General features: G+C 55.2%; 1 protein-coding gene across 1 annotated transcript; it reads right to left on the bottom strand.

Moving 5' to 3' along the window:
* Positions 1-830: 830 nt before the first annotated feature.
* LOC139363814 (SH3 domain and tetratricopeptide repeat-containing protein 1-like) lies at positions 831-6,093 on the bottom strand. The gene is made up of 3 exons (XM_071098674.1): positions 5,234-6,093; positions 4,075-4,271; positions 831-1,241 (listed from the first exon to the last, which is right to left on the bottom strand). Exons 1-2 carry the CDS (start codon positions 5,367-5,369, stop codon positions 4,168-4,170), a joined length of 240 nt encoding a protein of 79 aa, XP_070954775.1. The 5' UTR covers positions 5,370-6,093; the 3' UTR covers positions 831-1,241; positions 4,075-4,167.
* Between the last annotated feature and the right edge of the window lie 4,536 nt (positions 6,094-10,629).

Raw genomic sequence — 10,629 nt, 5'->3', positions numbered from 1 at the left:
GAATCACATGGGACACCCACAGTCTCTAACCTCGGTTTCCTTGCCGTAAACTGGCAGAGACCGTGTGAGCTGTGTTCCTTGGGCCCAGAGATTCCAAGAAGGAAAACCTGGGTTTCCAGGGACTGGGATGAGGGCCGGAGGCTGGAAGGGGAGGGGTATGTGGGGACGGCTGGGGGGCAGCCCAGATAAGGCTTTCAATACTGGGTAGCAGCGTCTACACAGGCGGAGATCCCCGCATCTCACTTCCCGCAGGGCTGACCAGTGGTCAAAGGTGGGACTGGCCAGGCCCGGCCCAACCAAGTCTGGGAGCAGAGGACACTGAGTGAGGGATCCCTGGGGCCACCCTCACTGGCCTGTGGCTCTCCTGACACCACAAGAGAGGTCTAGGAGCTGACCTTGGGTCCTAATGGGGGACATCTTCCTGGCTGCAGGCTGGCAGGGTGGTGTGGTGGTCAGTGTACTGGGCTCTGCATCTCCGCCCCTACCTGCTGTGTGACGGTGGGCCAGACATCTAACCTCTCTGTGCCTCTATTTCTTCAATGGCGAACAGGGACACTAGCAGCCCCCACATCCAGGCACAGTGGCCTGAAGGTTAAAGGCAAGGGCGGCACGAGACCTACAGCAAGAGCTCTGAGCAGGGAGAGCAAGGAGCTGCCCAGAGTTCCACCACCATCTCCCCTCTGGCCGCCGAGGAAACCGAGGCTCATGATGACCTGGCCCAGGTCTGTTGGACTCACAGTTGTTCTCATCCCCAAGATCAGCGGGCTGCCACCAGGGAAGGAGATGGCCCCCAGACACAGCCCAGGAAGCACACAGGGAAGGATGCCCTGGGGACTTCGGTATGTTATTGTAAAAAAAAACCATTTATTGCTATTTGAACCCTGCTTTCATGCCTCCATTTCCCAGAAAATGAGCCACGGGAGACACCAGGAGAGGAGGAGACCATCCTCCTTGCACAAAACCCACTCCCTCGGATGCTGTCCTCAGTGAGGGTGGCTGGGGGCCAACCAGGGGGCCCACCCGCAGAGTGGCAGAGGAGGCAGGTTGACCCTGCGGACGTTGAGCTCTGTGGCGAAGGTCCTGGCCTTCTGGTAGAGGAAGAGCGACTTCTCACGGTCCAGGAGGAAGTTGTGGGAGATGGTGGCCGGCCGCGTCTAGATCTTCAGCTGTGCCTTCTTGTTGCCCAGGTCCACGGCGGCTGCCAGTGCCAGCTGGTAGTACCCGGCTGCATCAAACGGGTCCTGAAGGGGACAGGTCATGCTCAGCAAAAGGGGGACTCGGAGGCCGTCTTCCCAGAGGCCGTTCCTGTCTTCAGGTCATTCCACATGTCCAGCCAATGTTGGCTCACCCCATGAACCCTGAAGCCTGTGACACTGCTGTGGTCTCAGCTGCAGGAGGTGGGGATGACCCTGACACCCCTGGAAGCCTTCCTGACTGCCCCTACGCCCCACTCACCCCAAGTCTCCTGCCCCAGTGCCACCCTCTCTGCAGGCAGTGGCTGCTTTCCCCATGGGCTGAGGTCAGGGCAGATCCTGCCTGCTCTGAGAGTTCCATGCAGGGCCCGTGGCTCCAAGCCACAGCAGGGGCACAGCGTTGAGTGACCCAGGCTCCCCTCTGGCCCCTGTCCATGCTGACCATTTCCAGGCCCTCCACGGGACAGGCCAGGTACAAAACCATCTCACAGGTGTTCTCTCTGGCAATGTTCCCTGAAATATTGACGGAGTGTGACTCCCCAGACATCCACTCCCATTTTCAATGCATCTTTGGCTCAAACTCACCATCCCTGGGTTGGGATGCCGTCTCCCAGACCTCCTCCTTGACCCTCCCATCCCCCACCCGGCTTCTCCCCAGGCGCCTCCTCCACATGGGGTCACCCAAGGGACCTAAGACCCATGCCTAGCCTGTCCCTCTTTACCATCTCAAGATGACTCCCAGGGCCAAGGACAAAGTCCAAGATGCAGCAGTCCATTCCCCCACTGCCCCGCCCCACACACGGCGCAGGGGCGTGAGAAGGCCCCGAGTCACCGCCACTGCTCATCCACTGCCCCTCGGCCCAGCCGAACACTGGACTCTGTACTGGGTACGTGGCTGAGCCTAATGTCCTTGCTCCCAGTCTGAGGGACCTGGGAGTGAACACTGACCACACAGGGTGGCCCGGGCTGTGGCAGAGGGAAGCCCAGGAGCCTGTGGGGGGCCCAGGAGTTCCCAGACTCAGCCGGGGGTGGAAGGCAAAGGCTTCTTGAAGGGGTGGGGGCATCCCAACTAAACAGGAAGGAGCCAGCCAATGCATATGTCTCTGCGTGTGCCTGTGCATGTGTCTGTGCATATTTGGGTGCCTGTGTGTGTGTCTGTGCGTGTTTGTGTGCCTGTGTGCATGTCTGTGTGTGTGTGCGTGTCTGTGTGTGCGCGCCTGTGTGTGCGTGTGCGTGTGCCTGTGCCCGTGTGCATTTGTGTGTGCATTTCCATGTGCCTGTAGTGTGTGCAGCAGCTAGTGAGTGGCAGGCTGAGCCAGGACACACCTAATCCTACCTATTCCAGGGCTCGCTCTCACGTGTAGACTAAAGGGGACCCCTTTTTAGAGGCAATCGGCAAAGATGCCCATTTACCCCTGCCTCTCTGCCAGCCTTCCAGGCCCCATGCAGCCCGGCTTTTTCTCCTACTCCTCTGGGCCCTGGGTCCAGAGCCTACTATACAAGGAGGAGGGTGTAGCCTTGGAAAGACAGCCGCCCTTGGGGAATTCCAAGGGGGCCTCCCTGTGGGAAGCTGGCCTGCGCTGACAGCATAGTCACAATGAGGCCCAGAGGGCTGTGCATGGGAAGGAAGACTGTGCATGGGAAGGAGGGCTGTGCATGGGAAGGAGGTGAAGGAGGCCTCTGCCCCTCAACCCCAACCGTGGACTTTGGCCTCTCAGGTACTACTTGGCCCTTTCCTTCCTCCTGGGCAGGCGGAGTGGGCGGCAGGCTTGACCAAAACAGAGAAAGGCCTCTTCTGGGAGGCCCGTCCCCCTGGGTCCCAGGCGAGCCCCTGAGCGGTGAGCAGCGTCCCTCTAGGTCTGACACTTGGCACCTCCCTGTCTGGCTGGGACTTGGGAGGCCACAGGGACCACTTCTGACCACCAGGTGTCGTCAGCACTGGGCGGGGGCCTCCGGGGCAGCCCCAGGCCTGCGGTGGGGGATACGGGGCGGGGTCTTAGGGCTGCCCCAGCTCCTCATGTTGTTCTAAGGCCCCCAAGATCTCGGCCGCAGGACTGGAGTGCCCTGGCCCCTCAGCCCATAAGGAGCACTGACGCGGTGCCGGTGCGATGCTGAGGAGGGGCGGTGCCTGCTGGGCAGAGGGGTGGAGACACCCCAGGTCTGAGTCTGACAGTCCCAGCTCTCCACCCCTGCAGGGCTGGGGGCAGAGGGAGCACAGCACCTCCCCTCGAGACAGACCCGACCCAGCAAGGCCTCAGCCTGGCTGGCTGGGGCCCCGCCCCACCGCACCTGCCCTGAGCTGGGGTTTCCCTGTCTGTGAACCCAATGGTAAGACACTGGTCCCACCCCACCCTTCCTGGGTGATGTGAAAATTCAAGGTGTCTCGGAACTCCAGGAAGGAGTTGCTCAGTGCAGGCTGGCATCCTGGGCAGGCTTCCTAGACGAGGTGCCAGGATTTGGGTTGGATCTTGCAACGTTGATTCAATGCGAGGATGATGCCGTCCTCCGAAATGTCCTTCTCCTGACCCTGTTTTCTTTGTTAAATGCAACTTGACACTTGACTGTCAAGAATCAGCTTTGGTGTCATCTCCTCCAGGAGGGCCCCCCGACTGCAATCCTCCTTCTTTATCCAGAGGACACCATTGCCCACTCATGTGTCAGCCTCCCTGGCTGAGACTGAGTTCTTGAGGGTGGGGCCTGGCCAGCTTGGGAGCTGGGTTGTATCTGCTGACCTTGCCGGCTCCTCCAGCCACATGCAGAGCTCCAGGGAGGCCACTGGGCCATTCCTAAGGAAGGCTGGAACCCAGGCCTCTGGGGTCTGGGTGGAGATCCCACTCCAAGGGGGCCGGGAACACCCCAAGCCCTGCCCCTCCCCACCCACCTTCAGGTCGTAGAAGATGATGTCACCGAGCACCAGGTACACATTCACGTAGTAGAGGGTCTCCTCGTCGAACTCCAGCGGCGAGTTGCAGAGCTACAGGGCCTTGAGGTAGAAGTGCTCCGCCAGCTTGCCATGACTCAGCTGATGGTGCAGGGCGGCCAGCCGGTGGTAGGCCATGCGCTCATTCAGCTGGTCCCCTGGGGTGGAGGCCAAAGGGGCAGGTGTGAGGATGTGGCTCCCTGGGGCAGGGAGGGCACAGGCCCCTCTGGAGCAGGTATGCAGACCCCAGGCAGCACACCTGGCTTGCCTCCAGGCACCTGCGGTCACCTGGGCAGCTCTGGCCAGTCCCTTCTGGGTTCCCAGACTCACTTTCCCATCTGCAAAGCAGAATTAATAAGGCCTGCCCCTGTCTACTGTGAGGCTTTGGCAAAGTCGGACTTGGATGGCCCAGCTCTGTGCCTACACATAGCCACCTGCCTATGCTCACTGGTTTTAACCAGGGGAGCCCAAAAGCCATGCAGTCCAGGTGCTCCCAGGCACCCCGGCTCCAGGCAACCCACAGACATAACATCCGACTCCTCCTGGGTGTGTCACAATCGGAGCCCCCTACTTTGGGGAGTCAGCTGCACACCTACTGTGTACTGGGCCACAGGGCACAAGGCGCTGGGGCACGCGGCCTGCCTACGGTTCCCTGTCTCTGGAGGGGGACAGACGACCCTGGCACAGCACCAGGGGATGCCCGGCCTTAAGGGGCAGACTGTTGGAAGGGGAATTGGGATTTTATCAGCCAGAGAGCTGTGTGGTTGATGAGGGTGGGAAGGGTACAAGAGAAAGGGAATATGCCACTCAGCCTGGCACATACAGGGACCAATGAGATGCCTGGCATGTCTGGAAGGCAGAGGGCACACTGGGCGGCCCTTGTGGTCAGCAGCGGGAACAGGCAGAGGAAACAGAGCTCAGTCAGGCAGGGAGCTCTGCACTGCGTGAGAGACCTCGGGCTGTGCCACACAGCCAGACGGGGAAGCCAGTTGGGCAGATCTGCCTGCCTGGACAGGAGACCAGGAAAATCCAGCAGCTGTTTCAGCTCCTGCCCTGCAGTCCTGGAGGCTGGGCTCTGGCAAAGTGTGGGTCCTGGCAGGGTGGGGCTCAGGGGACTTACCCAGAGTGATGCTGAGTGCTAGGGCCACGTAGGCAAACTCCAAGCACTCCTGGGGATTTTCCAGTGTGGCCAGCAGTGCCACCAGCTTGTTGCACAGCTGTAGCTGCAGCTCCGCCTTGCGGTTGCCCGTAGTCATTGCCAGGGCCAGGACCCGGTCCTACCACACAGGCAGGTGGGGTCAGGTTTCCCGTAGCACCCACCTTGCCCAGCGCCCTCCTCAGAGCTCAAACATGTGCTTGGAGCTTCCCACACCCCAGCTACCCCTGCACCTCCACACAGCTCTGTGCTCTGGGATAACACACAGTTCAGACACCCAAGTTGGGGGCTGAAGAGTCACCTGAGGCCCATCCAGCTACACCCGGCAGCCTCAGACCCGTCTCTCCCACCTGGCCACCGGGGGTCTGACTCGAGGGAGCCAGCACTCCTCTCTGCTCTAAAAACACCACATTTATCTGTGCCCAGGGCTGAGCCACACCGTGAGCTCAGAGGAAGGGAGAAGCCGTCCCACTTCGGGGTGCATGCAGACCCGGGCCTCCCACTGACATGCTGTGTGTCCTCTGACATGTCCCTGTGCCTCTCTGAGCCTCAGTTTCCTCATCTGAAAGATGGGGACAGAACTTCCCGCTCATGGTTGCTTGAGATCATCAGGTACAAGGGTAGAGCCATTGTCACATCCAGGCCCCGAGCGTTTGTCCCAGGCAGGGGCACGGTCAATATCATGCCCGGTGAGACCACTTGGAAACTAGCATGTGCATGGGTGGCCCTGCCTCCAGGTGGGAGGCCTCTGCCCTGCCACACCTGTGCCTCAGCCCTCCAGGTGCCCCCCTGAGGCCCACCCACATCAGCCCACAGGCCAGCTCACCCGGTAGAAGGACACAGCTTTCTCCCACTCCCAGGCCCCACTGAAGAAGATGTCTCCAGCTGCCTCAAACAGCTCCGGCCCCAGGTTGGGGTCGCCTGTGTACAGGACCACATTCTGTGCCGCCTGAAAGGAGACAGAAGTTCCCTCAAGACCCACACCTGGTGAGGTGGCCATGCCCACCTTTTCCAGCCTCCTTCCTCTCACACACTACAGGTACACCTGAGCATTTTTCATACCCTGTGCATTAAGGCTGCCCCCACCACTGGCATGAGGACAATGAACTGATGCACCTGAGTGCCAGGAGATGACTGAGCAGCTGCAGCCCAGGAGCCCGACACCTGTGAATCCTACCACCAGGGCTAGCCCTAGCCCACTCCCCCTGCACTCAAACCAGTCTCCGTGGCCCCCAGATTGCTGGGAGCCCATCCCCTGGCTCCTTTCTGCGTTGCCACATCCCTGCCACATCAACAGTGTTTGTGGGTGGGCCTGGTCCCCTCTTGGCCATGAGCTCTTGATCCCTCTCCTCAGCTCAAGGAGGTATACAGCAGGTGCTCAGTAATGAAAGCTTCACCAGGCTCGTGGGCTTCACAATTTGTTCTGGATCACACTGTGTTTGGGAAAGCCTCTGAAAACAGCCACTATGATAGATTCATTTTGTAAGGAGATGTGCCACGTGTTGCTTGGAGCAAGTTCTTCTGTGTGTTAACTGAGTGGTCACATTATTTGAGCATGTGCTGTATTTGAGCAGGTGCTGGGCACTGTGAGGGGCTGCGCCTCTGCCCTCAGGGAGAAGATGCTGGCCACTGGGGGAGGATATGAGGGAACCAGTTGGAGGGAGGAAAAAGGCACACAACAGGTGCTCAGCAGTGGCTTAGGAATGAGTGGATGGATGGATGAATGGATGAGGAGATGTAGACACATGGATGGATGGATGAGTGTGTGGATAGATTAATGCTGGGATGGGTGGATGGACGGATGGATGGATGGATGGATGGATGGATGGATGGATGGACGGACGGACGGGTGGGTGGATGGATGGATGGGTGGATGGGTGGATGGATGGATGGATGGATGGATGGATGGATGGATGGATGGGTGGAATGATGTGTGTATGTCTGTATGTATGTATGGGTGGGTAGATAATGTATGGATGGGTGGAGGGTAGATGATGTATGTGCATATGGATGGATAGATGGTAGATGAATGTATGGATAAACAAATTGACAGATAGATGAATGGAGGGATGGATTAATAGGTAGATTGGTGGGTGGATGGATGAATGATGGATGGATGGACAAACAGTGAATGGATGGATGGGAGAAAGGATGGATGGAAGGATGGATGGATGGATGAATGGATGGGTGAATGGATGATGGATGGATGGAAGGATGAACAGGTGGATGGATGGATGATGGAAGCATGGATGGATGATGGAAGCATGGATGGATAATGGATGGATGGATGAATGGATAAAAGGATATGTGGATGGATGATGGATGGATGGAAGGATAAACTGGTGATTGGATGGATGATGGAAGGATGAACAGACAGATGGATGGAACAACAGGTGAATGGATGGATAGACGGGTGAATGGATGGATAAAAGGATGGGTGAATGATGGATGGGTGAATGATGGATGGATGAATGGACAGATGGATGAATGGACAGATGGATGGATGAATGGACAGATGGATGGATGATGGATGGATGGATGGATGGATGGATGGATGATGGATGGATGATGGATGGATGGATGAAGAGATGAATGGATGGATGATGGAAGGATGGATGAATGGATAAATGGATAGATGGATGAATGATGGATGGATGGATGAACAGGAGGTGAGTGGATGGTTGATGGAAGGATGGATGGATGACAGATGGATATATGGATGAATGGATAAATGGATGAATGGATAAATGGATGAATGGATGAATGATGGATGGATGAATGGTGGATGGATGAATGGTAGATGGATGGAAGGATGAACAGGTGGATGGATGGAAGGATGGAAGGATGAACAGGTGAATGGATGGTTGATGGAAGGATGAATGGACGGATGGATGGATGAACAGGTGAATGGATGGATAGACGGGTGAATGGATGGATGATAAATGGATGTATGATAAAAGGATGGATGATAAAAGGATGGATGGATGAATGGACAGATGGATGGATGAATGGACAGATGGATGGATGATGGATGGATGGATGGATGGATGGATGATGGATGGATGGATGAACAGATGAATGGATGGATGATGGAAGGATGGATGGATGAATGGATAAATGGATAGATGGATGAATGATGGATAGATGGATGAACAGGAGGTGAGTGGATGGTTGATGGAAGGATGGATGGATGACAGATGGATATATGGATGAATGGATAAATGGATGAATGGATAAATGGATGAATGGATGAATGATGGATGGATGAATGGTGGATGGATGAATGGTAGATGGATGGAAGGATGAACAGGTGGATGGATGGAAGGATGAACAGGTGAATGGATGGTTGATGGAAGGATGAATGGACGGATGGATGGATGAACAGGTGAATGGATGGATAGACGGGTGAATGGATGGATGATAAATGGATGTATGATAAAAGGATGGATGATAAAAGGATGGATGGATGAATGGACAGATGGATGGATGATGGCTGGATGGATGATGGATGGATGGATAAATGGATGGATGGATGGATGATGGATAGATGGAAGGATGAACAGATGAATGGATGGATGATGGAAGGATAGATGATGGAAAGATGGGTGGATGATGGAAGGATGGATGGATGGATGAATGGATAAATGGATGGATGGAAGGATGAACAGGAGGTGAGTGGATGGATGATGGAAGGATAGATGGATGATAGATGGATGGATGGATAAATGGATGAATGGATAAAATGGATGGATGGATGGATGAATGATGGATGGATGGAAGGATGAACAGGTGAATGGATGGATGATGGAAGGATGGATGGATGAATGGACGAACAGGTGGATGGATGGTGGCTGAAAGAATGGATGATAAAAGAATGGATGAATGATGGATGGATGAATGGATGGATGGATGGACGATAGATGGATGAATGGAAGGATGAACAGGTGAATGGAAGGATGAACAGGTGAATGGATGTATGATAGAAGGATGGATGGATGGATGGATGGATGGAAGGATGAGCAGGCGAGTGGATGAATGATGGAAGGATGGATGGATGATGGATGGATGGAAGAATGAACAGGTGAATGGATGATGGAAGGATGGAAGAATGGACAGAGAGATGGATGAACAGGTGAATGGATGGATGGATGATAAAAGGATGGATGATGAATGAATGGATGGATGGATGGACAGCTGAATGAAAGCATCATGGATGGATGGAAGATGGTTGGATGGATAATGGAAAGATGGATGGAAAGATGGATGGAAGGATGGACGAACAGGTGAATGGATGGACAAAGAGGTGAACAGAAGCATGATGGATGGATGGATGGATAGAAGGACGAACAGTTGGATGGATGATGGAAAGATAGATGGAAGGATGGATGGATGGACGAACAGGTGAATGGATGGATGGACAGGAGAATGGATGGATGATAAAAGGATGGATGGATGATAGATGGATGGATGGACGGAGGGATGGATGGATGGACAGAGGGATGGATGATGGATGGATGGATGGATGGATGCGTGGAAAGACAAACAGGTGAATGGATGGATGATGGAAGGATGGAAGGATGGATGGATGGATGATAGATGGATAGATGGAAGGACCCACAGGTATATGGGAAGATGATGGAAGAATGGATGGATGATGGATGGATGGATGGAAGGATGAGCAGGTAAACAGATAGATGATGGAAGGATGAATGGATGGGTGGATGGACAGGTGAATGGATGGATAGATGGGTGAATAGATGGATGAGAAAAGGATGGATGAATGATGGATGGATGGATGGACAGATGGATGGATGGATGGATGGATGGATGGATGGATGAACAGGTAAATAGATGATGGAAGAATGAATGGATGGGTGGATGGACAGAGAGTGAACAGCACAGGGGTCCTCCTGCATCCCTTGCCACTCACCTGGATGTACAAGTCCACCAGCTCGCTCTGCTGCAGGCTGTAATAGATCTTCCCTGCTTGCAGCCAGGCACGCGCCTCCTTCTCTTTCTTCTGAAGATCAATGAAAATCCCCAGACTTCATTTAGTGTAGTCCAGAGTGGATTTGTAGGCCCTGGAATCAGACACAGGTGTCAGAACAAGGGCTTTCATCCTCCTGGAACCAGTCTGCCTCCTCCTGTGGGTCTGGTGACAGATGAATCTGGAATGTGCGGACTGGGAACGGCCCTCTTGTGTGTGCAGTGTTCTGCCCTTCCCAGGCTGCTGGGAGGGCCAGGGTGAACACACACAGCATGGAAAAGATGAAGGACATCCTTCTGAGGGAATTGGGCATCATGCTGCCCTGTGGCAGGAGGAGTGTGCTAGTCCATCTCCCCTGCCTCCCAGACATGGC

Source organism: Macaca nemestrina, chromosome 6, assembly GCF_043159975.1.
Source record: "Macaca nemestrina isolate mMacNem1 chromosome 6, mMacNem.hap1, whole genome shotgun sequence".
In the NCBI taxonomy this organism is placed as follows: Eukaryota; Metazoa; Chordata; class Mammalia; order Primates; family Cercopithecidae; genus Macaca; species Macaca nemestrina.
Note: the sequence above shows the minus strand (reverse complement) of the source record. Positions and strands in the feature narration are given on the sequence as shown.

Excerpts from the sequence above, each read along its gene's own strand:
- LOC139363814 (XM_071098674.1), bottom strand. The coding sequence starts at position 5,369 with ATGACTACGGGCAACCGCAAGGCGGAGCTGCAGCTACAGCTGTGCAAC. Across the intron at positions 4,272-5,233 it reads AGCACTCAGCATCACTCTGG|GGGACCAGCTGAATGAGCGC; the intron begins GTAAGTCCCCTG and ends CCTCCACCCCAG.